This window comes from Macaca thibetana, chromosome 14 (assembly GCF_024542745.1).
Source record: "Macaca thibetana thibetana isolate TM-01 chromosome 14, ASM2454274v1, whole genome shotgun sequence".
NCBI lineage: Eukaryota > Metazoa > Chordata > Mammalia > Primates > Cercopithecidae > Macaca > Macaca thibetana.
Genome location: NC_065591.1, coordinates 86,598,627 through 86,625,833, shown reverse-complemented (window position 1 = coordinate 86,625,833; position 27,207 = coordinate 86,598,627). Strand labels below are relative to the sequence as shown.

The following is a 27,207-nucleotide window of genomic DNA, read 5'->3' as shown; positions in this document are numbered from 1 at the left end:
TTACACGATCTTGCTGCAACACTGAGAATCAATCCCCCAAGGAGCCAATATTTATTCATTTACAGACTGATAAAAAATTCAGAGGTAGAATGGACTACCAATCACAAGGCAAAAAAGTAGCGGAACTACCACCAGAACCTCAGATGGAAAACCGTTCCACATGCCGCTCCAGGGACACATCACTAAATAATTCCACTGACCTAATCACCACTCCTGACTACCTCTTTTTGGAGACTAGGTAAGTTGTAGAGAAGTTTCCAGAAACAAAAATGGTTTGATTAGTAGGCGGGATAACTGATAAAAGCTATTTCATCCTTCAATCTTGGGAAATAAGTATGTTTTAAATGAATAATAATAATCAAACAATAGGCCGGGCACGGTGGCTCAAGCCTGTAATCCCAGCACTTTGGAAGGCCGAGACGGGCGAATCACAAGGTCAGGAGATCGAGACCATCCTGGCTAACACAGTGAAACCCCATCTCTACTAAAAAATACAAAAAAAAAAAAAAAAAAACTAGCCGGGCAAGTTCGTGGGCGCCTGTAGTCCCAGCTACTCAGGAGGCTGAGGCAGGAGCATGGCGTAAACCCGGGAGGCGGAGCTTGCAGTGAGCCGAGATCCGGCCACTGCACTCCAGCCTGGGTGACAGAGCCAGACTCCGTCTCAAAAAAAAAAAATTAAAAAAAAAAAATAATAATCAAACAATAAAATAAAAGCACTTCCTGAATTCCAAGCACATTCAATACATGGACTTTACATACACCATTTACCATATCCACACAAGGTCCCAACTGAGTTGATTAAATAACTGAGGCTTGAAGCAGTTTAATCACCTGCCCAATGTCACAAGAAACTGCAAGATAATTCAAACTAAAATTTTAGGACTTCTGTGATGATACAATATAATAAAAAATATACATATATTTGGTTTTCATCTCTGGTTCTCAGCACAGAGCTCCTAAAACCCTTGAAATTTCCTGAGTGATAGAGGTGACAGGAGCATCTTTTTTTTATTCATAACAAGTACCTTTTAACCATACCTGAGTTTATGCTAATGAGATAACTGGTGACTGAAAGTCCTTAGACAGCTTCAGGATGGAGGCTGGTTGTGGGAAGAACCAACCATATTATTAAAAGGTTGGAATTCAATGAGAACACTTGGACACAGGGCAGGGAACATCACACAACGGGGCCTGCCATGGGGTTGCGGAATGGGAGAGTGATAGCATTAGGAGAAATACCTAATGTAAATAACAAGTTAACGGGTGCAGCAAACCAACATGGCACATGTATACCTATGTAACAAACCTGCACGTTGTGCACATGTACCCTAGAAATTAAAGTACAATAATAATAATAATAATAATAAAAGTTTGCTAGCAGGTCAAGGAAAACAAAGATCAAGAGCCAAGGAAAGCATTCCCTGGAATAAAGATAATAAATTTCAACAAATCAACACTAAAAGTAACTTTATAATATTGATTTAAAAAACTGTATTTCTTCAATTCTAAAGTGTCATCTTTTCACATTTTAATATCATAGATATAATAGCTAGCATTCATCTTGCACTCACTTTGTACCAGGCTCTGTCACAGGCACTTTACATGTGCTGACTCACAGAATATTGTGTATTTCATCTTGCACTTACTTTGTACCAGGTTCTGTTATGTGTGCTTTACATGTGCCTACTCACAGAACATGGGATATTTCATGGAGTGAAAAATTTCATCTTCTGCTCTCTGAAAAGTTGTTAGTAAACCAATGTTACAAACTTAAACTCCATGACTGTTTAGAATCCAGGAACCATTGTAGGTGCAGAAATAAATAGTGCTTACAGATATACATTAAAAAAAAGTTACATTGAGGGAAAAAAAAAAAAGGTTGGAATTTCAAGCCCCACCCACCTACTCTCCCCACTTCCCCACCCCCTTTCCCTGCACCCTGCCACACACACACCTGACCTCTGGGGAGGAGAAAGGGACTGGGGATTGACTTAATCACCAATGGCCAATGATTCAATCAATCATGCCTAATGGAACATCCGTAAAAACCCTAAATGAGGGGGTATGGAGAGTTTCTGAGTTAGTGAACCTATCCATGTGCCAGGAGGGTGGTGCACCCCAATTCTAAAAGGACAGAAGCTCCTGTGCTTTGGACCCTTCCAGACTTCACCCTTTGCATCTCCTCATCCAGCTGTTCATTTATATCCTTTATAATAACCTGGTAAACATAAGTATAGTGCTTCCTTGAGTTCTCTCAGCTATTAAAGTAAATTATAGAAACCAAAAGAAGGTTGTAGGAAGCCCTGATTTGTAGCCAAGTTAGACATAAGTGTGGGTAATACGTGGGCTCACCACTTACAGTTGATATCTGAAGTGGTAGGTGGTCTCGCAGGACTGAGCCCTTAACCTATAGGGCCTGTGCTAACTCTGGGTAGTGGTAAAATTTAATTAAATTGTAGGACATCTGGTTGGTGGCTGCAAAATACTGAAGAATTACTTGGTGTAGAAAATCCACACATTGGGCTTCAGAAGTATTGTGAGTACAGGCCAGGCACAGTGGCTCACGCCTGTAATCCCAGCACTGTGGGAGGCCGACAGAGCGGGGGGCAGATCACCTGAGGTCAGCAGTTCCAGACCAGCCTGGCTAACATGGCAAAACCCCGTCTCTACTAAATTTCCAAAAATTAGCTGGGCATGGTGGCGGGCACCTGTAATCCCAGCTACTCAGGAGGCTGAGGCAGGAGAATAGACTGAACCCAGGAGATGGAGGTTGCAGTGAGCTGAGATCATGCCACTGCACTCCCACCTGGGTGACAGAGCGAGACTCTGTCACAAAAACAAAAAAGAAGTGAGTAGAGAAACAATTTTATTTTAACTTTGCTCTGCCTCTTCTTATATTCTGGCCAGGAGTGAACCTGTACTCATCTGTGCTCCAGAAAGAATGGCTGCTTGACAAGCTCATCAACTGCTGTAAGAGGCATTTTTCCTGCTGTGTGTCTAAGAAAAGCACCAAAAAGCCATCATGACTCTTTCCAAGGGAGAAATGACAGCTCTGTCTTTGACCTGAATAGCATGAAAACAAGGCAGTCTGATCCAGACAGCTGCTCTGTCATGGAGAGAATAACCCTTGGGGACACCATGTACCCAAACAGCATGGCACATGAATATAAACAATGAATACCCAATGGCCATAGGCCTCCTTTGGCTTACAGCCCCTCACAGCACTTTAAGAGGCAAGAATAGAACTGGAAGATACCTCAGGGATCACCAGGCACAACCCCTGCTTTTTGCAGATAAGGAAACTGAGGCTAGTTAACATGTCTATTAAAGAAGCTGGAGCAGGGTGAAAGCTAGAACCTTGATCTCAAACTCTCAGACTTCTGTTTTATTTTCTCTATCACCCTGCAAGCCCAGAACCCAGAAGGGAACCCCACGGTTCTCATCGTGCTGCTAAAGACTGAATATTTATATCCCTCAAAATTCATGTGTTGAAACCTAATCCTCATTGTGATGGTATTTGGAGGTGAGGCCTTTGGGAAGTGATTAGGTCATAAGGGTGGAGCTCTCACCGGAGGGATTAGTGCCCTTAGAAAAGAGACAGCTAAGAGCTCCCTGGCCCTCTTCTGCCATGTTGAGGACACAGTGAGAAGACAGCCATCTATGAACCAGGAAGCCGACCCTCACCAGACACTGAACCTGCCAGTTTCTTGGTCATGGAATTCCCAGCCTCCAGAACTTGTGAGAAATATATTTCTGTTGTTTACAAACTACCCAATCTGTTTTTGATATAACAACCCAAATGGACTAAGACACACACTCCAATCTCCTCATGAGAAACTGGGTTTTTACCATAGGGGAGCTGAAGAGAAAAAAACATTGCTTTTTATTTTCTACTGCTAATTTGAAAGGATACCCATATTTATCAGTGCCTCATGGGAGCAGTTCAGTCTGTAAGTCCCAGAGGGAGATACGGAGATGAAAAAGGGTCAAATACCTGGGCCTTCCTGCAGCACAAATCATTCCGTGAATGCAAACAATTTAGTAGTAATATAGTCGGATTTCTCAGAGCAAGCAATGCTCATCCTACCACTGCTTATGTTTGTGTACGATTTAAGAGGACCAAATGGCTTCGTCGCACTGTGGAGTGTCAATGCTGGTGTCATTAACATACAATTATACATGCGTGGAGCAGATCATCAAGTACCTGCCCTCTTAATAAATCACATCATGCAAAGCTATGGCTTAGATGTCACTTTCATTTCATAAAATGATTCACCACAGTATGTCTTAAAAGCTAGTTTTGCTCATGCATTTAGTTTACGATTCCATTGATAGAGATGTGATTGCCTCGCAACTTGTCAGAAACACATCCTCTGAATAAAACATGGTACTCCTCCCTGCCACAGAATGCCAACCTTGATCCAGATCTATTTTGGGCGCTTGGCTCCTAAAAATGAATGAAAGTCGTTGTTGAGGTGGAATTTTGCTTCAGGTCCTGTGGGACTTGATGAGGACATTCTTCCCAGCACAAGAGGCTGACCAGGGACAGGGTGCCACAGTTGAGCGTGTTACTGAGGATAAACATATTTAAACCACTGTTTGTGGACAGTTCCCCTCCTCCTTTACTGTCAACATATATCATAAAATAAATCCTTTCATTTCATCTTAGGAAGGCAAGATATTCAGGCTAGTGATGAAAGAACAGTAAGGAGAGACCTGATAGCCCAGACCAGTAGCAGCTAAACTAACCTTGAAAGCAGAAGGAAAAAAAAAAAAAAGAGAGAGAGAGAAGAACCCAACCACTAAGCCACCGAGTAAGAATGGGTGGCGGGAAGAGTTAGAGAGATCTGCCCATTCGCATTTCTTTCTCTTCACTCTCTCTTCAGCCTGTCTCTTGACAAGAGTGTCCCGGTTCACCCATCACAAATCTCCACTTACCATGACAGGCATGAGGATGGAATGTCCTATCTCGAGACACCTACAGGCTAACTGAGGAATAGAAATCAGGGAAGGAAGCAGGTCTTATAGTTTAATAATTACACCGCCGTTTTCAGCCCCTGACTTCATTAAATTCAGGGTAAGGACGACCCACACGACGTCCTTCTCGTGCCAGGTACTTGGCAAGACAGAACCAGTCGCCGCTGTGTTCTTCCGGCAAGATGAGTGCAGGTTACAGAAGCCCCAGGTCTGGAAGTTTGCTGTGCCAGGCTCCTCGGAGCAGCATCACTAACCCAGACGGGGACACACACACGCACACAGACACACACACACACGCGCGCACACAGATACACGCACACGCGCGCGCGTGAACACACACACACACACTCACGGCTAATTGGCCACTTGCCCCGCCACCCCGAAAGCACAGCGCCAAGGAAAGGCCAGTTCCCGCCGCGAAGGCAGCAGGTGTGCCCTGACCCTTTTCCTCCGTCCCCCAACCCCACCCCCATCTCTAGCTGAGTTCATCTGGACGCCCCCCAAACTCGCAGTTCTCGGGCAGAATTGCGACCAAGAAATAAAAGACAAAAGGAGCACACTTACCTAACTCGTCTGGGCTGTACGATGCGGGCGAGGCTTCCACAAACTCACTGTCTGAGGGAGAAGAAAAGCAGAAAACAACTCGAATCGCTACCATCCAGGGCGAACCCACCAAGCATCAGCTCAAGCGCAGGTCCCCGGGAAAAGCGCGGGCTTCTCCTTCCCAGCGCTCAGAATCCGTGAGCCGTAGGCCCCGCGGGATTCGGACCGCTGGATCCCCAGGGAGTGAGAAATCGCCGCAGAAACTTGGGGGGCAACTCGGCCCGGGCACCGCGCGGCTTCCAGGCGAGGTCAGGCGCGCGCCAACTTTCCCCGCGTGCCACCCCGCGGCTCCCCGGGCCGGGTGCTGGGCCGCGGCGGCATCCTCTGCCCTCAGCCCGGGGGGCGCATTGCTCTGTCTGCCGGGCCTGGCGCCGACGCCCCAGCGCGGAAGAGCCGCAAAGTTTTCTCGCGGTCCGGGAGGCTCGAGGGCGCGCAGCTGCGGCGGCGAGCACCCCTCGCCCACCCAGGCGCCCAGCGCATCCCCGCTCGTTGCTAGGCGACCGTGGCCGTCACGCTCCGCAGCGGCGTGCGCGGCCTCCCAACTCCCGGCTGACGGAATCCTCCCTAGTCCCCGCCCAGTTTGCCCATTTTCCAAAAAATCAGAGCATAACCCGTTCTAACCCGATTCTCTGCTCTGTTATGTTATGTCTGCCCTCCTCTGATGCTTGGGAAATCGTTTGTTCTGTGGCTTCTCCTGAGGAGATGGAGGATTTTCAGAGCTTGCAGAAAGGTAGGAGGAGCCCCAAATGCCCTCCAATCCCCTCCTGTTGGAACCAGAATTCCAACTCCAGTCCAACATTATTTCCTACTCTTCAAGAGATCACCTGGCTCAAGTGGGCAAAGTAATGTGAGCTCCATTGCAGAGGTAGGGAAATCGAGTCTGAGAAGTTGTTAATTTATGCGTGACATCATTATGATAGGGGTATGTAAGCAAGAAGGCGGGGAGGAGAGAAGAGCAGCGCTCCTTCTACTCTGTAAAAGATTGCTTTCAGATACAGAACGTAAAAGCAGTAGTTATGCTCTGAGAGCTGTAAATTCTGAAGTAATTAATGTAACACTGTGAGAACCTCCCTCTCTGAGTCAGTGGCCTGATAACTTGGACAGATGTGTTATGTATCTCCCCCCAGTCCCCAGGCCTGACTGTGACCGCTCTGCATTAAGGGGGCAAAGGTGCTGGACTTGGGATGTGCTCCAGAGAGAGCCCTGCAGCTGATGACCCATAACGGGGTCAGTGGGAAGGAAGAAGCAAGTATGGAAATGTCCTTTCTCCATCCTTGGAGGACTATTGGAGGGTCAACAGTCTGAGCAGCCTCCTGGGGGCCTTCTATGGACTCAAAGTGATCAGAGCACCAGCTGCAGCAGCCTAAGGGCCCCGATCTGAGCCAGTGTGCTCTCATCCTGTAAACACTCAGCCATCCCAGGCTTTTCCACTGTCAGTTTTTGGTTTACAAATCACCATGAAGGACAGAAAGCCCCTTCAGCCAGCATTGCTCACCGAGCCCAGGGAAGCAGGGGCGGGGCTGTCCTTCCCCAGCAAAGCAGCATGCTTGAGCTGCTGAGCCTCTCTCTCTAACCTCTTCTTTTTCCTGCTTCTTGTAATCTGAGCTCCCAAATCCAGGAATTAAATATGTTTGGGTGAAGGTTTGCACTCATCACTCCATCCCCTCCCACCTCCTAGAATCCTCCCATTTGTCCTCTGGAACTCATGGTTCATTACTAGCAAAATCTATATGTCCTCAGCCTCCTCTCTGAATGTTTCTTTCAGTGACTTGCTCTGACCCATACCTGGCTTTCCTTGAAAATAACAGGCTGCATTACTTGCCTCCTCTACTTATTTCAGCCATCTATGCATCCTCTGGTTGTTCCACCTCATTTCTTGAAGATAATGGCATCTGATTCACTGTCACTTTTCCCAGTATCATTCCTGTGATTATTCTTATTTTTCTCCATCTACATAGTCACACTCTAATCTCTCAACTCTTCTGCATCCTATCCCTTTCTTGACCTGCTGCAACCACACCAGCCCCCTGCTGTCATGGCGACACCATGCATAATATCAATGTGAAGCAATCCACTCTCCTACCTTTCCAGCTCATCCCCTCTGTTATTTTAATCCAATGTGTCCTTGACCCCACCAGCATCTATAATTTACTTATCCATGACCTTTTCTCTGCCCCTCACTCTCCTCATGACCCTCCTTCCTTCCTTATGGACTTTAGTTTCCAGTTTCATTATTATTTCTGTCTTACTTACACCTTCAAATCCATGTTCTGCTCTCTTTCCGTGCTATTTATCTGGTAAAATCACAACCCTAGTAAAATATAACTCCACCTTCTTCCCATCTACACCCAGCTAAACATGACTGAAGAAGCACAAAATTGGCTGGGTGTGGTGGCTCACGTCTGTATTCCCAGCACTTTGGGAGGCCGAGGTGGTCAGATCACCTGAGGTCAGGAGTTTGAGACCAGTCTGGCCAACATGGCGAAAACCCATGTCTACTAAAAATACAAAAATTAGCCAAGCATGGTGGCGCATGCCTGTAATCCCAGCTACTCAGGAGGCTGAGGCAGGAGAATCGCTTGAACCCAGGAGGCAGAGGTTGCAGTGAGCTGAGATCACGCCATTGCAGTCCAGCCTGGGTGACAGAGCAAGACTCCGTCTCAAAAAAAAAAAAAAAACCCACAAAATTATGCTGTCTGGTCTTATTTTCAATTCATGACCACTAAAATCAAACGGAGCTAGTGCAGCCCAGCAACCACTCTGCATTTGCCTGTTTATTTACCCTCCTGCTCTCCTGTTGCTATGGATGAATCATCTAAGGCCATTATGGCCTCCAGTATGAATCAGATCCCATTCATGTGGCTTTTCCCTCTTCCCACCTGGATTAGTATTTTCTTCTGTCCTTGATCACTCCCATCAGTATACAGACATACTACTATGATCTTGTCTTTTTAAAAATCCTTTCTTGACTCTACATATCTCCAGCCATTACTCCAATTCTCAGCTCCCCTTTACAACAGAATTCATTAAAATAATTATCTACAGTGATAGCACCCATTCTTCATTTTGCTCTTACAAGCAGCTTAAACAGGTTTCTACCTCACTCTGCCAGAGTAGCTCTTGTCAAGGTCAAGAATGGCTTTGCCATTGCCGATTCCAGTGATCAGTCCTAGGTCCTAACAGCAGGTTTTGACCTGCTGATCTTATGAGTGGATGGGCTCAGATGGGCTGTCTGCAGAATCAGTCTCCTCTGGTTTCCCATAGAATCAAGAAGCAAATAACATTTGTGTCTCAAGAGAGGTGGCCTATAGAGGGCCTTGGGATCAGCCAGACCTGGGTTCTGATACCAGTTCCAATACTCACTAGTAACTTCATTTCTTTCAGTCTTAGCTTTGTGTAAACATGGAGATAATAATCATAGCTAGCATACCAATGTGGTGAGAGTGCAATAAACTAATGCACTTGGAGCCCCTAGGAGAGAGAGTGTCATACTGTAAAAGTCAAATAAATGTTAGTTGATATTGGATGCCATGCTCCTTTACAGCTGACACAAATGGACTCTTTTTATCCCTTAACAATTTAGAGTTGCTGAAAGAAGATACTAACCGCAGAGTATGTTTACATTAGGGGAATAGTTCATTGTCTCCAACTTTTAGTTTGCGTTCCAAGAATTGGCTTGAAAGTTGGTTACTTGGAGCTGGCAACAGGTTTACCCCTATGAAGATGTTGCCAGTGCTCCACAGGGTGGTTAGGTTCCGGAGCCTGCCAAACTGTTCTCACAATGGACTTGCCTTCAATTTGTTCACATTAATGGATGACTTGTAAACTAGGAACTATCCTTACAGCACCTTAGTTATTTGAATTTCCTAATCAACTGAGTGTTAATGAGAAGGCATTTCTCTTGTTTCAGTATTTGCTGTTGAAAATTCTCTAAAGTAAATGATTCCAATTTTCTTTTTTTTTTTTTTTTTTTTTTTTTTTGAGACTGAGTCTGGCTCTGTCGCCCAGGCTGGAGTGCAGTGGCCGGATCTCAGCTCACTGCAAGCTCCGCCTCCCGGGTTCGGGCCATTCTCCTGTCTCAGCCTCCTGAGTAGCTGGGACTACAGGCGCCCACCACCTCGCCCGGCTAGTTTTTTGTATTTTTTAGTAGAGACGGGGTTTCACCGTGTTAGCCAGGATGGTCTCGATCTCCTGACCTCGTGATCCGCCCGTCTCGGCCTCCCAAAGTGCTGGGATTACAGGCTTGAGCCACCGCGCCCGGCCAATGATTCCAATTTTCTATCTTAGGAAGTAGAACAGAGCCAACAATAATGTTTCATATTAATAAAACAAACTTTTATTGGGAATTTACCATGCTTCCAGCGCTGTGCTAGGCACTGCAGACACAAAGGTGATCAGTGCCCTTCTAATAGGGGATTCCATGACAGATCTTATTGAATCTCAGGGCAATGTCCAAAGTGCCTACCCACACTTGACTTTTATAGGTCTCTTATAAAGAACTGGTTCTGCCGGCGTGTCACTGAGTTATAATGAACAGTGCACTAGTTTACAGATTTGTATCTCAGCTCTGTGAATTATTGGGTGGGGGGCATTTTCATTTCCTAACAATAATACACACCTCACTGGATTGTTAGGAGCAGCAAAATAGGTAAGGTATGAGACAGACCAGGCACAGTGTCTAGCACACAGTGGTTACATAATAAATATTCATTTTCTGGCTGGGTATGGTGGCTCATGCCTGTAATCACAACACTTTGGGAGGCAGAGGCAGGCAGATCACCTGAGGTCAGGAGTTCAAGAGCAGCTTGGCCAACATGGTCAAACTCCATCTCTACTAAAAATGCAAAAATTAGCTGGGTGTGGTGCAGGCGCCTGTAATCCCAGCTACTCAGGAGGCTGAAGCAGGAGAATGGCTTGAACCTGGGATGCAGAGGTTGCAGTGAGCCAAGATCGTGCCACTGCACTCTAGCCTGGGTGACAGAGCTAGATTTCGTCTCAAAATACATACATAAATAAATATATATTCATTTTCTTCCCGCATAGAGGGCTAGAGCATGCCTGACTGCTCTCCTTTTCGTCCCAGGTGACTGGTGGGCCTTCTACTGCCATGGCCCCAGCAGACAGCAAGAGGGAGTCCCTGCCTCTGTTTCTAGGGAAGCATATTTATTAGAGGTGGGACGTGTAGGGAGGAAATGACAAGGTGGAAATATTTCTGGGGCTCAAGAGGAAGTTTACCATAGAAACAGATTATACAGGGGCCTGGTGTCTATTGGTCACTGTTACTATTGCCATGATATATCATGAATTGAATGGGCTTTTGGGAGCTGGCCTGGGAACCCAACTCCTAACTCTAATGTTCTTTCTTTCCTTATATTATTGTAAATGTTTTAACTTTATTTTTACAATATAAACAAAATGTGTTTACTGTAAAGGAAAGAACATTTGGTATAGATGAGTATAAACTGAAAAATAAAAGTCTGCTTTCCTGTCCTCTCGTAATCTCCATCTGCAAACTAAAAACCATCCACAACTTCTTATGTGTCCTACCTAGTAGGAGTTTTTAAAGGCATATTCAAATGCGTATACGAATTGTTTAAACAAGTTGGATATTATTATTATGGATTCCAAATTAAAGGCAAAAATTTCTAAATGAAATTTTTCTCCACTCCCAAACATAAGCTGGGGTATGACTTGTGGGATCTACTTGGAGGAGCGGCCAACAGGAGGGCCTTTACGGGCTGTTCTCACTCTAGGGGCCCCCAGGGGTTACACAGCTACTTGATCGTGTCCAGAAGAGAAAGAGACGGAGTCTCATGCAGATATGCTTCTTCCTCCAAGAGACGGCTGAGGGGCTAAATGCCACATAGGGAGAAACTTTATCCCGCCAAAGTGTGCTATTAATTCTCTTTGCAAGAAAGAGCTGCACAAATGCCATAATAACAAGTTAAGACAGTAGCTAGGGCCCACTAGGATGTGTGTATGGCCTTCCCGTCCCCAGCCCCCAAGGAAATCACCAATTTCAAGCATGAAAGACAGAAAGAAGTGAGCTGAGCTGAGTCATCTCTCTGCCTTCCTCTCCTTCCTGGTATTGCCCTTTGATCATCTTCTCTGCAGGTAGCCTTCTATCTCCTGGAGGCCCTCTGCTAGTTAACAGCAGAGCACAGTGGGGAAGCAATGCCTGCACCTCCTCCCCTCCTCTCCCAGGGGAGTGTGGGCAGGACTGATTTAGAGGGAAGAGGGGCTAAGGCTGCCTGAGCTCAGCATGACTCTCTTCTGTTATCCTTGTCTCTTATCTGCACCTCCTAGGACAAGCCAACAGGTGAAACTAAGGACAAACACATGCCCATCAGTAAGGTTTCATCAAAATGAAATTTGCAATTGATTGGTTGAAGCGTTAGCTTCCAGGCTGAATTGGCCCAATGGGCATTTGTTGTTCTCTAGGATTTAATAGTTTTTCCTTTTAGCACAACTCCACTTCTTTATAAGACTTGATGAAAAGGAAAAAGAAAACACAGTTGTTTTATTTCCCTTAAATGAAAATCAGGCTTCAGGTAACTGCTTTGTTTCGTAATTTCCAGAAGAAAGGAGTGGGCTCCATAGGAAGAATAATTAACCATATCTCACCTAAAAAATTCATTATCCTAAGCAGAAACAATACAGATGTTGTGTGGATCTGCCTCAAGGCCTACAACCAAGAGACAAAATGAAATTAACTCTGACAGGAAGCCAACGATTCATTTTGGTAAAAATGCTAAATATGTCCTCTAAAAATTCCAAATATCAATGCAGGAGATGATACCAACAAAAGGAATGTGTTTTGGGAAATATATAAATAAATTAAATTTGTCCCGCTCCTGCACTGCCTTCCCCACCAGATTCCTGTTACCAAGTATAGTCCAGAGATGCAGATTTAAAAGCATCTTCACTCAATATCATATCAAAGGAAATAAAACCTGGCTGAGCCAAGAAGCTGCTAGAAGGTGTACTTGGACATGATTCAGAATAAAGAACGATTCCAAAAATACATACAAGAAAAGGTCCCTGCAGAGGAAAATCATACACTTCCGACTTACACTCAGATCTATTGAGTGAAATCAGACAAAATACCCAGTGTTAAGATTAAGGACTAAAACACTTGCTGCAATTGAAATCTATGACTAAACTATTAAAAAACAACATCTGTAGGATAAATGTGAGTTTCTGCTGAAATGCAGAGACCATGATCTTATATTTCCACCCCAGCATCTAAGGCAGAGTCCTGAGGGGGAATTGCTTCTTTCAGAGCTGCAAATAGAGTCTTCTTGGACCACACAGAGGCTTCTCTTCTTTCGCAGAAAAGTGGTTTTCCCAAGACGCTATTGCCTTAGCAGTCAGCATAGTGTGGGTGGTGGAAGGAGAAGCAGGAGACCTGGCTGTAGTCCTATTTTTGCCACTAGTCTTTAATAAGTGTCCTAGTCTGCTTAGACTGTGCTCTCCTCTGTAAAACAAGAGTTAAAACAGATGATGGACTTTAAGAAACTAATTGAAACAAGTGCCAGTAGGAGATCACGGATAATGGATTCCATTATATGCATCTGTTTACTATAGAGTATGCAAGAAAAACAGACAAAAAGGATCAAACTTCTCAGAAAGGTGGAGATGCAGAGTAATGTTGCCCTTAGAAACTGACAGACAGGAGTGAAATGGATAGAATGCTGCTCTGGAGTACAAAGACCTGAGTGAATGTGAGCTCTGCTGCCATTTGCTGCCTGAGCTGAGCTGAGTTTGCCTTTGCAAGACTCAGTTTTCTCATCTGCAAAATGAAGATAAGACCAGCTACTTCACAATATTTCAATAAGGGTTTAAATACAATGAAATCATGTACATGGCAATACTTGGCACACAGACTGCTGTCAGGAAAAGTTGCCTCCTTCCTCCTTGACCAGTATTAAAACTCTCCCTGACCCTGAGTGGCTTCAGAAAGGAAATCTGCTCCTTCCTGTTTATATAACCATAATGGGAACAGTACCACTGAATTTCTATGACGCACCTGGCCCACGCTGCCAGGCCGTGTTTCCCAGACTTCCTGCCTCTCCCCTAAAGAGGAGCTTAAGCAGGTTGAGTTCCCTGGGAAGCGTGGATGACAGCAGGATTCCCAAACAGCTGAGTGAGCACATCTATAAGAGGAAGAAGAAATATTTTATGGATTTGCTGAGAAGGAACTCCCCTTCCGTACCAAATCCCCACATACGTGATGTGGCTGGCGACTGAACAGCCCAATCAACTTGTAATGCAACAGTCAGAAACGCGATGGTGGCCAAACACTGTCTCCCTTTTGTTTCGTGTGTCAGGGGCTGCATGTGATTTCTTTTAGAAAATGTGCTCCAGACCTTTAAAATGAGTTTGAAAACCCACTGGCCCAGATCATTAGGATATTTTTAGGAATGTCAGAAGCGGGAGTGGAAGAGGGACTTTCCTTCAGAAACTCCTTATCACCCCCAAACATCCGGGGTTCTCCACAGCCAGCTTCCTGGAAGCTCTCCTACCCAATTGCAGCCTGAGATGTTCCGAGGATAATACAAGGGCAGATGTTGTGTGGCTCTGCCTAAAGGCCTATGACTCAACAGGATGACAGAGCCTCCCTGGCAGATAATGCAATTCTCTGAGGACTGCAGGAAGCCAACAACAAAACCCTGAGGTTTGGACACTCCAGGGCTTTCCCTGGTTCCTCACTAGAAATGCAAGCCCCACCAGCCCATATTGGGCCTTATAGATGGAATAGCTGGCACTAGCCAGTGGTGGGGAGAGGTGAGGTGGGGAAATGGAATGTTGAGGAAAGGTGCTTTGAAGTAGGTGGGTCAAGGCCTCGGCAATACATGAGCTGAGATGGCTGTAGGGGAGAGCCCTGTTGTGGGCTTGGATGAGAATGCACATGTTACAACAGCACTGTTTATTTTCTAGCCCTGCTCAGGGTGGCTAGGATTGGACTGATCTAGGTTCAAATTCCAACTCTGCCATTTGTGAGCAGAATGATGTTTACAAGTTTCTCAGCCTCTTCAGGCTCAATTTTTTCATTCATGAAATCAGAATAAAGCTGTTGTGAGAATTAATTGAGATAGTCTATATCTATACAAAAAAGGCTTAGTTAACATCTGGCAATATTATATGCCTAATAAATGGTTAAAATATTTTTCTATAATTCATCCATTTCTGACTTAGCTCTGGCACTGTACACTTCATCTCTGAGTGTCAGTTTCCTCATCCCACTTCAAGACCTCACTCGGTTCCCATTTTGGCACCTGACTCTGCCCTCTGAGGACCTGCACCTTTCTTGGATCTCATCCCAGGCCTCTGAGAACCGCACTAATATCAGCTGCCCACAATGATTTCCAAATTTCAGCCACATTGATTCCTTTTGTCTGTGCTTCACCCACTTACTGCAACACTGCCCTACTTTGTCTTGGATGTCTTCATCTTTGCAGGATATAGACTGATTATCTGAACTGGAACCAGCTATTATGGTATCTGTTGCCTACCAGAACTAAGCTTTTCCTTCAGCCCCAGAAGCGCAACACTTACCCAAGAGCAGTGCCTCCCCTTTAGGCAAACCTAGATACAGGTCTGGTTTCCCTTCCTATTTTCCAGCCTTGCCCCAAAGATTGCAGATAGATGACATGGTAAACACATAGAGGGATAAGGCAGAGCTTGGAGATGCTCACAGTGTGCAGTTTTTAGCCACCCCTTTCTTACAATGATCGCTAAGGCTTCATTCAGTTCTAAAATTCTGTGATAGATGATTCTATCGGCTAGGTTACAAAAGCACCAAGCACCAGTGGGAAAACCACATTTTCTTTCTCTCCTCTACCTTTAGGCTTTGGTAACAAGCCTAGGGCCATTGAATCAAATGCTATAGGTGTGCTGAAAGCAAGGTGAAGTGATGTGGTGGTGCCAGAAGCAGTTGTATAATCACATAGGTTCCCACAGCCAGAAAAGGCTTTCAGTGAAGGCAGAGATATTCAGAGGATGTGGCCCCAACTGTCATTCATTCATTCATCCATCCAGCTACCCAGCCAGCCAACCATCAAATATACACCATGAATTTGCCATGCTACAGTAAAAGGGGTGCAAAGATGAATAAAACAAGGCATCTGTCTCAAGAAGCACACAAGCTGTTCAGGATGCAGACAAGCACAATACAGTGTGATGATACGTGCTGTGACGTGGGAATCTGCAGGGGCTATGGCAGCACTGAGGAGGGAGGAGAGATTCTCCTTCACACCAGGATGGGGGTTGGTAAGAGGTGGTGGCAGGAAGAGATCCCAGAACAGACGACTTAAGCAGAAGCTTCAAAGATGAGTAGGAACTGGCCAAGTGGAAGAGAGATGATAATAGCAGTCTTTGCAAAGGTTCACAGGTGTGCGAGGGAAGGATGTATTCAGGGATCCAGGAAGAGGCTGACACAGTGAGAAGGGAGGGGGTTGCTATTAGTGATAGGCAGTAGGGGATGAATCTAGAGAGGCATTCAGAGGTCAGATCTGGAAGGGCTATGTGTTGAACTAGGGTGGTTCATTTTTTTTCCATAGAGTGTGAAGAGATGCTGGCTTAAGAACTTCTAAAAAGTGGCTAGAGCAACAGTATGACAGGAACAAATGACAGTTGGTTTTTGGGTGGAATGCATCCAAATTTCCTCCCTCAAAGCTTCCCATCTTCCCTTTGGAGACTATCTCATTGTGTGCAGCAGTCTTGGTTGGAAGACATACCCTAATGTAGTGCAGAAGGTCTGCAAATGTTTGTTGCCATATAAGTTACCCTGTTTTAGAGGTGGGCACATCAGAAAGTATAGTCTGCTGTTCTCTATGTCTGTCTTGCTCTCACTCTTGTATTACCAGTGCTTGGCACAAAATAGATACTCAATAATATTTGTTGAATAAATGAATAAACAACAAACAAATGGGAGACATATCCTTGTGAAAACATCTGTGAGTGCATTTACCTCAGCAACCTTTCATCGCCCATCTATAGAATGGCTCCTACCATCAAAGTAGGTCTCTATGAGATTCGAGGGATGAAGAAGGGAGTAGACTCTTAGACCTGACAGAGGACCACAGCTCTGTGTCAGGGTATGGTTCTTACATTTGTATTCTCTGCTCCAGGAAAGTAACAATAGCTCTATCATTTAATGCTGAGTCACATTAATTGGATCATCATAAAGAAGGGAAAGAGCTGACCTACTCCGTTTAGACTGGTTGCTTTATCCTCAATTTGAATGTTTGCTGGCTGCTGAGACGAGAGATGAGCAAAACAGGAACAGAGTGCCTGACACGTGTTAGGTGCTCAAAGATGTCTGACCAGCTTCCCACCTGGCCAGGGCAAGAGCTCATTAAATGATGGCTGATGGTCCTCATAACACTGCAAAGTGGGCGTTTTTACTCTAGCATTCCATGTTAGAGCCCAGGGAATGACAGATTTTCTCAAGGCCATAAAACTTATAAATAGTGAATTCGGGATCTGAACCCAGGTCTGTCTGACTTCAAAGTCCATTCCCTCTCCTCTCCACTCAGCTGCTCTTGAAAAGACAAACAGCACGGGCACACACTGAGTACAATGGATTGACATAATGAGGTGCAGATGCTGAAGAGTACCATGCTATCAGGGACATCAAAAATGGTCATACCCCCTCTGGTGTTGGCAAAATGATGAATTCCAGCATGGGATAACCAGGCTCCTTCCTCCAAAGTCCATTTTTCACTGAGGTCCATGCTTCCAGCAAGTCCCTTGCATGTGTAGCTTTCAGATCAAATGGAAGCAATCTCCTGAAATAAATAATAAATATAAGAAAGGGATGTGAATTACCATTTTTGTTCTCTTGGGGAAGGGAAGCTTTCTTGAAGGAAAGCAGTCAGTTTCTAGCTCATTTCATTTCTTTGGCACACAAAGCTTGTTGTCTAGATTTGGACATGGCCTGAGTGTGAAGTTGCTCAAGCCCACAAACCAGGTTTTCCTCACCATTCAGTTAACAAATGTTTGTGGAATGACTATTATATGCCAGACTTTGAGCAAGAAATTTACTATTTAGTTCTGCATACTTTATAGACTCCTAGAATTCCAGGGCAGGATATAGGGGGATCTCAATTTTATTTCAAAGGTATATACTCTTCTATTTGCCTAAAAAACAGACTGAAAAAAATTGAAATAATAAGTTAGAAGCAGTTTTCATTGTATTAGAATTATGACTACTTTTTATCTTCTTTGTAATTTTCCACATTTTCAACAATGAACATGTATCGCTTTTGTAATCTCAAAAAGGTATGCAATAAATATTATTTTAAAAGAACACTTCAGAGCCAAGAGGGACCGTGGAGACCAATTTTCCTTTTCCTCTTGAAAACTATGATAGAAAAGCACAGTCACAGGGGCTCTTGGCTTTCGTAAAAAGATCATTCCCACTCCATCGGCCACCTCTGAGAAGGCCAGCCTGACGAATCCCTCTATATGCAAACTGTACCTGGTCTGATTACAACTCAGGGCCAAACTCTTGCCCATATGACAAAGAGATCTTGATAATGCTCTGCATGTGGCAGGTTCTCAAATGAAAGTGGTTGAATAATTGAACATGACTGATTCACCACATCTGTGAATGCAGCAAGTGGGACATCCACATAGCAGAAGTCCTGTCAGCCTAACTAGGAGAGGCACCAATCATCATTTGCTGTAGTCAGCCCAGCTGGCTTGATTTGGTCTCTAGAATGCTGTTCAGTGTTGCCCTGCGGGTTCCTGCACTGCCTGCCAGACTGCAGACATGGTAGATTGACTTGTTGTTTTTTGGCTATCTGCCTAGAGAAATATGATACTGATGGGAGATGCACCAAACAAATAACAATATCTAATAAAATACTAGGAAGTACCAAAGAATGTAGTGTACTTTTTTGGGTAGTACTTCTCTAGCGATTTTTGTTGAATCCAAGTACCCAAAAATTTTAGAAGGGAATTCTAGACCAGAGTGAATATGGCACAGTGCAATGGTGAGAATGTTGGACTTATCAATAAATCCAGATTTTAGCCCTGACTCTGCACTAACTGGATGACTCTGGGCAAACCAGTTACTTTCTCTGGGCTATTTTTCTCCTGCAAAGACCTATTCAGGCTTTCCAGACTTGCAACCTATAATAGTATGCTTTTGTATACAAAGGCTACCTATCCACCCATGTCAGTGGATTGAGGAAGCTGCATTATTTATCCATTAGCCAACTGAGACATCAACACACAAGAGGTGGCTGATTGAGGCTAGAAATAGTCTGCCATTGAACAAGACACGTTCTCTGTGCAAAACTAAAAACATGTCTGGAGTAGAAATCCAATCTTGGGCCATAATCACACTGGTATCATCATTTAATCAACTGAACTAAATATCCAACATTTTATATCTTTGCTGATTATGAAATAATATTAACAATAATACTACATCCTTAAAAAGCAACACTTATTTACAACAGGTAATTCAAAATCACTTCATTAATCTTTGCAGTATCTTTGGGAAGTGAAATAGAGATTCCAAGAGCTTTGTTTGACAAAAATAGGCTTTAGTGATTAACCGAAGAGTGGTTTTCAAAGTAGATTCCCCATCCCTCTTGGCCCAGTGGCCTAGGTACCCTCTGGATTCCAGGAAACAGGTTTGCAAGATGATGTGGATGTGTGAGGTTAGGCTCTCACATCCATGATTTTATTTTATTAATCTGAACTACATAGGCTCATGGCGAGTGTTTTATTAACTTCAACCTGCAACCCCTGCTGGTTTCTCTGATGCTTGAATTTCACACTTCAGCTTGGGAAAACCAAACACTAAATGTAAAATGAAATGGCATCAAACACAAGTATTTTGAGGAAGGCTTTGCTTCATCACACCTGTTACTGAAATTCCGTCACCTCCCTTGAGCCACAGGAGGCCCCAGAGTTGCCCAGGAGACTCTGGAGCCTAGAAAAGAGTTTTCAGGCCTCAGGCCATATAAAATAACTCACTGAAGAATTTCTATTGGGTATTTAACCTCCATCCAATTCAAAACTCTGCCATAGACAAAGTCCATGAAGAAGAAACTAAAATGTAATACATCCTTGAGAATTTAATGAAAAAGCATAATGCAACCATGGAAATAGGAAGTGAAGAAATACTTTCCGCTGAAGCAGCCAATGACAGCACAAATACTAATATGCCTGATAAGTTGGGGTGGGTGAGTGGGAAAGACTATCAAAAACTTACAGCTGTAATTCCATCTTTAAGAATCACTTTTTTAGAACTAAACTACCTGCATAGATGGACATTGGGGTCTATGGAATACTGGAATACTATGAATGCATAATTGGCACTTCATAAATATTGGTTGATTGAATGGATGAATAAATGCTCAGTGTAGGTGAGAACTCTACCCAGATGTTAGATCTCATAAAGCTCTCAAAGGAGATTTGTCTACACTGATAGAGTGGTGTAAGACAGACCAGCAGAATGGACCTTTGGATTTAAGAAGGTTTAACTCTCCTGTTAAAACCCATAGACCAGAACTCTCCTGAAACTGACACAGCCTCCTCTTTTATGGGTCTGCCTCTAGAGTCATCTACCCAGCTGCCCAAGCCAGAAACTTGGCCATCCTTGACTTGTTACATCTCATATCCAACTGATCACCATGCTTTGTCCTTTCTTTCAAATGTCTCACTAATCCATCTCCTTCTGTTTTCATTGCCTCAGCCTTTGTTGAACTGCCATCATCTCTCACTGAGCACTGTAACAACTTCAGTGAGTCCCTGGTCTTCATTTTCTCCAACCCATTCTCCACAATTTAGTTGTAGTAGTATTTTTAAAGCACACATCTGATCATGTCACTTCTGGATTAAAATACTCGAGTAATTCTTTGTTCCCAGGAGAAAGTCTGAACTATTTAACATGTTATATAATGCCCAACTCTTACAAGGCATTTGCAGTCCCTGAATAAGCTCCCTTCTTCAGTCTTTTGTATATTCAGCCATTCCTAGAGCTCTAGCAAGACTGTTCTTTCTGCCCACCCTCTTCACCTTGCTAACTCCAACTTATCTTTCACATCTCATCTTAGACTTGTTTATGTGTTCCTCAGAGGCTCCCACAGGCTCTCTGTGCTTACCTCATTATAGCATTTTTCACACTGCATTGCAATTTTCTGTTTATATATATATATAGTTTAGTTCATAGTTATGCACTTGAGAGCAAAGATCCTACCTTATTTTTATTTGACCCTAACATTTGCACAGTGTCCTCATAAGGTAGGCACTTAATATAGATTTGCTGAATGAATGAATATGTGAATGAAGAGTGCTGTTTGTCACAAGTGTATTTCAGCTTAACATGTCTTCGTGAAAAGTATTCTGTTTGCAACCTCACCCCAATGGGTGAGGTTCTCTGGAAGGTTCCAGCTTCTCTGGAAATTTCTCCATCTCAAAACCACACCCTATCTGCCTCTGCTTCCTGGCCCCTTTCTGGCCTCCTCATCTGGTCTAACTTGCCTAGATTCCCCCACCTCTTCTCACACTTTAGCTTACATAACTGCCCGTCCACCCAGCATGCCACTGGAGTCCCTGCCATTCACACTCCTGCCTCCTTCCCCAAGCTTGGGATGAATCCATATTCTTGGTTATCCATAGGAGACACCTGCCATCTAATGCAGCCAAGTCACACTGGGACTTCTAACCACCAGTTCTAGGGCCATTTCTGGCACTGGAGACTTGATCTAGAAATACAAATTCAGAAAAACCCTAGTCGTACATTGACTATGCCTTAACTGCCTCTATATGGCCCTATCTGTAGAGAAGGAATTAATTAACTAGAAGTGCCATGTCTGGGGAATCAGGTAGCATATTCCATCATTCAGATATTTAAGCAACCCCTGCTTCTAATGCATATGAACACTATCACAGCAAACAAGTGTACTTGCTGGTAACTTACACTAAATCAGGATATATATAAATGTATATATACTGACATACAAAAATGAATTCATTCATTCATTTGATAAATACTAACTTGGTGTCTCCTAGGTACTAGTCACTGCACTAAACACATGGAATAGAAAAACAACAAATACTGTATCTTTCTTCAAGTAGTTTTCAAACTTGAGGAGGAGACACATATATGAACGTACCGTTACAGAACAACATACTAAGTACAAGCATAGACGCATGCACAGGGTAAACCAGGGATCTGCAAATAATGAAATCTGGAAGTTGGAATGGATCTTAGGGCCTTTAGTTCAACTCTTACCTTATGCATGACTTTCCAGTATATGCTTATTCAGCCAATACTTAAATACTACCAGTGATAAGGAGCTCACTCCCTCCCCAGGTAGCCCATTACATTTTTGAACGCCTCTGTGAAACAATTCATTTTTAGAGTCTCAACAAAATAATAATATTCACCAGCAATCCTCAGTGCTGCTGAGCTGTTCCCGGAACTCCTGCCCTTTGTTCTGTCCTTCAAAGGCTGCTTGAAGGAAAGATGCTCTCCAGCCTTGCAGATCTAGACCTCCTTCTTCAGTGAGTCAGGAATCAGAAGAAATATTCCATCTTGGTTACAAGTAGAGGGTGTAAATCTTTCTGGTCACACCCAGAAGACAAACCAAACAACCCACTGAAGCACAAGAGGGAAGAGGTCACACAATGGGATCTTCTTTCTCTACCAGAAATACTTAAGATCTCCATTATCTAGGATCTAGGTCTAATTGATGTCAGCTACCCAAAAATCCCAATCATCAGTGGCCTGTGGACCACAGTAGAATGGAGGGAAGTCTCCTCTTGGGCTGCTCCAAGGGTTTGGTTCTGACAGGTTTCCATTTCTAAGCTTGAAAAGTTATTTTCCTTCTAGCTCCAGATAGTTACAAACATATCAGAATCTACATCTTCACTCTTAATATTCAAGTGATAAAATTCAGTGGCACCTACAATAATCTTACACTTGTTTGGAAGAGAAAAACATTCTAGGTATTCACTGTGAGAAAAAAAAATACCTTTTAACGTGAATAAAAGTACATGAAATGCTAGAGGGATAGACTCCTCCTCTGTCTAAAATGGCTGATGTTTAGAGAGTGGAGATACTTATTCTAGGCTTCTTGTTTGTTTCCAAGAATTCTTACTGGCTTTGTAGAATTGGAGAGTTTGAGTTACTTGGAAAGCATTATTTCAGATTGGTTTATCCAACTGAGCAGACTATTTGTGAAGCTGCTTGGGAATTTATTGATGTTAATATTTTAAATATTCCAATAAATAATTTATGCTACTTCTCTCTAAGGAGATGTGGCAACAAGCATATTTTTAGGAAACTAATGAAGTTTCAAAATTATGAGGTCCTTTGCAGAACTCTCAGCAACTCCGGCTTTTCATCTCTGAAGTAGATCCATTGAGACTACACTCAGAAATCTCCTCTACCATGAAACCCTACCAGGCAGACTTATTTCTTTCTTCCTTTGTGCTTCTCCCAGCTTTTTATATTCCATTAGGACAATGATTTTTCCATTGCAGGATAATACTCTCCCATTAGAAGGTGTCTCCTCGGGACAAAGTCACATCTTGTTCACCCTTCTGTTTCCACTGTTAGCACAGTGCATGGCCATACTCAGGCTCAGGTAATTCTTGTTGGATGAAGTAGACTGACATACCAACAGCTGAGAGACTCAAGTGAGTCTATGCCTGCAAACTCCTCACATAAAGCAGGGTTAAATTGGCAATCATAATGAAAGATTTGTCATTAACTTCTGCCAGTAGGCAGCACAATGCCCAAGGACACTGATAAGCAAAGAAAAAGGAAAATAAATATTTCAAAAGAACTGGGTTCTCATCTGGTTTGTGGCTTTTTAACATAATGACTTGGGACAAATCACCTTATCTCCCCAGAGCTTAGTTTTTCTTGGGTATGAAATAGAACTCATAAAGTTTATTCTTCCATCTTTGAGTTTTGTGAAAATCAGATGCCAACTGGAAAATCATCAAAGCAGTGCACAAATACATAGTACTGTTGTCATTTCAGTAAATTTACTTATAGAGCTCACTTGCTGTGCAGCACTGAATTCCAACTTGCTTGCTTAACTTAGGAAGTGATATAATATGTGAGAGGCAGTATATATGTAGTGTAAGAGCAAGGACTTTGGAGACAAATCTAGATTTAAATTTTGGATCTATGATCTGTGAGCAAGGTATATAACATCACCCATCCGAATTTTTTCCATCAGTAATAGGGTATCATAGCACATGCTTTGTAGGGCTATGGTAAAGATTAAGTGAGAAATGTCTGTGATGTACCTAGTACAGATCCTAGCCAGAAATAAAAACTCAGTAAATGACAATGGTAGTTATTTCTATTATTATCATTATTAACACTTGAAGTAGATACACTTCTGGAAGTGACATTGTCCCATTGGCAGACTGCATTCCATGGGGAACAGAATAACATGTGAGGAATCATTTATCTCAAAGGATAAGCTGCTGGCTAGAAGACACTTCTCTGAAAAAAAAAGATGTGTAAAAAATGGGTGAGAGTGCAAACAAGAATCCATTGATATGTGCCAGTTCTAGAAAGGGAGGGGAAAAACTAGTCAGGAAAGAGCAACAGAGGTATAGAGGCAGAGCAAGGTTCTGTAAGGACTTGCTGAGATGGAGCCATAAACAATACCACCTGGGTGTGGGAGGTTGGGAAACCCCAGGAGAGGATTAAGTGTTGCTATGAGAGAGAAGGAGCTAGGCTGAAGTCTGTGAGGCAAAGAGACAAAGAGCCAGAATAAGATAAACTGCCACAGCTCTCTGATTATAAGCCAAGAATAGGATATTGACATGGGCCCCACAGCAAAGGGCTGTTGTTAATATATAGATCTTTACAGCCATACCTGGCCAGGGGAAAGCATCACAGTTGCCATCCAATCCAGCACTGTCCATTAGAAAGAGAATATGAGCTGCATATATAATTTTAAATATTCTAATAGCCACATGTGTTAGTCAGCTCCAACTGCTATAACGAAATACCACCGTCTGGGTGGTTTCAATAACAATTATTTATTTCTCGTAGTTCTGAAGCTGGGAAATTCTAGATTAAGGTCCTGGTCAATTCTGCTCCCTGGCAAGGACTTTCTTCCTAGGTTGCTGATGACCACCTTCTCCCTGTGTTCTCACATAGTGGAAAGACAGACTCTCTGGACTCTCCCCATTTTTATAAGGATACCAATTCCATCATGGGGGCCCACCCTGAAGACACATCTAAATTTATTCACCTCCCAAAGGCCCCACCTCCAAATACCATCTCCTCGAGGGTTAGGGCTTCAACATATGAATTTGTGATAGCACAAACATTCAATCCATAACACCACATTTTTTAAAAAAAGTAGTACAGGTGAAATTAATTTTAATAATATGTTTTATTTAATCCACTTTAGTCACAACACTATTTTAAAATGCAATCAGAATAAAACATTATTATTGAAAATGTTAGATGTTTTTCCATCCCAAGCTTTGAAATCGGTGAAATTGGTGTCTATTTTGATGTATGCCACTTATGCCACATGTCCACTTGGACTATCCACATTTCAAAAGCTCAATAGCTACACGTGGTACAGACCCCATCCCAAAGGAAAATGAATTTTATTCCCCTGACCTCCTAGGTTCTTAAGATCTTTTAAAAGCCTAGATTCTTACAGCCAGAAAAAGGCCTTTGGAGATGTTGTGTTCAGAGATCTCTACATATTCTCAACAGGTTTCCCTTTAGCATGTTTACTTTAATTTAAGCAGTTTCACACCTGTTTAAATCTACCCTCCAATTCAATATTCACTGAAGGCTGACCTAATGCTTGGCCTGAACAGGTTAATCATGGTTATGTTCCATCCACTCTCTCTTCTAAGGGAAACTACCTTAACCACATCCTCCTCCTTCAATCCTCAGGCACCCTATTTCTTCTTCTGCTCCCACCACTTCTTTAGCCCAGCTGACCGGGAATGGACACATGACTCCATCTGTGTAGTCACCTGGTGTGGAAAATCTCACTCAACCAGGGCAGACAATTGATGGGCCAATCAGATACCCTGTCAGGAATATAGAGGCAGAATCAGCAAATAAGGAGAAGAACCAGAAGACACACACACAAAAGAAAACAGAGAGGGAAGGAGACAGCTACAAATATTGGGTTTCCAGCCACTTCTCAGATTTCTTCAGGGAGGGGTTTTAGGTGAGGGAGGTATATGGCTTGGAATAGCTCCTCCTCAATCATTTTCCACATCAGGTTTCCAAAAGCCATTTCATTTTAACAGAGTGATTCTCCAGATGAAAGACGTTTGAAAGGCTCCCGTGAGAGATCTCAAAATAACAGTGATCCCTGGAGCTCTGGTAGAACCTTTCAGTACCAGCCACAGTCTGGGCTTCTGAGGTGCAGCTGTTTCGCTGTTTCTGGTTTTCCATGCGATCCCTGCACCTTTCATGGTCACGACTAGTTTACAAGAATCCTTTATTTGCTGAGGGAGCCTAAGTGAGTCTACCTTTTAATACGGTTACCTTCCACAGAAAGGGATATTTTCATACATATTTGAGCAAAGTTCTTTTCCACATCTCCCCTTGGACTTGTTCACTCTCAATCTCAAGGCAGGACTTGGGCTGACAGAGAAGTGGTGGATTACTTTTGATCACATCCCCAAGTAATTATATTCTGAAAATACCTCAGCACAGTGGCCTTCTGGGGACCCTTTTAAGTCTCACATCATCTAGAGCAGTGGTTCTCAGCTGAGGCTGAGCATTCAAACTGTCCGGGGAACTTCTAAAATATGCTGATGTCCCAGGCCCTCCCTCAGACTCTGAAATCAGAAACTCTGGGGCAGGTCCTTGGGTGCCCGTATTTCTTAAAAACTTCCCAAGTAATCCTAATGTGGGGCCACAGTTGAGAAATACTGTGTGATACATAGGATGTGCCCTCACATAGACTTGGGTTCCTATCACAGAAAACCAGATACTGTTTTTAATTATTAAAAAAAAAGCATACTTTTTTTTTTTTAAAGAATACATAGTGAGGAATTATCCAAAATAAGAAGTTTCACTCATCAGTAGTATTCCCAATGGTCCCACTCCCTAGAGGTAACTATTGCAGTTATGTGTCCTCCAAATATTATCTATGTTTTTTCAAATATTTAAATCTCTCTCTCTCTCTCTCTCTGTCACACACACGCACACACACACACATTTTCCCTCTAGCTTTTTGTCTTAGTAATATGTCTGGATTATTAGCCTAGAATTTCTTTTTGTATAAATTTATGGGGCACAGGTATAATTTTGTAACATGCATAGATTGTATAGTGGTGCAGTCAGGGCTTTTAGGATAGCCATCACTCATATAATGTTCATTATACTTATTAAGCAATTTTTTATCATACACCCCACACTCTACTCTAGCCTAGACATTTCTGAGAAAGAAAAATAGTTTCAGGGTTTGAGTACTTATTTTTCCCAAATAATAAAACAAAACACTGTATAAAACTAAAGTAATTAAAACAGTGTGATCTTGTTACTGGAATAAATAATTTGTTAGCACAGACTAGGAAATCAAAAAAATAATCAATAGAATTGATGTAGTATATGAAAATATTGGCATTTCAAATTAGTGTGGAAAG

At 43.1% G+C, this 27,207-nt stretch overlaps 1 protein-coding gene across 6 annotated transcripts in view; it reads right to left on the bottom strand.

The window, feature by feature from the left end:
• The window catches only part of AMOTL1 (angiomotin like 1), a 172,765-nt gene that overhangs the window by 132,578 nt on the left and 12,980 nt on the right, over positions 1-27,207 (bottom strand). Inside the window, exons 1-3 of one of the 6 annotated variants that reach the window (XM_050758888.1) lie at positions 21,994-22,208; positions 17,234-17,372; positions 5,542-5,592 (exon numbers count right to left, since the gene is read on the bottom strand). In XM_050758888.1, coding sequence (XP_050614845.1) covers positions 5,542-5,592; positions 17,234-17,318 — 136 coding nt within the window. In that variant the 5' untranslated portion in view covers positions 17,319-17,372; positions 21,994-22,208. Of the gene's footprint in view, positions 1-5,541; positions 5,603-17,233; positions 17,373-21,993; positions 22,209-27,207 lie in introns of those variants that run through there. The other 5 variants (XM_050758890.1, XM_050758886.1, XM_050758889.1 and 2 more) reach the window with 5 other exon arrangements.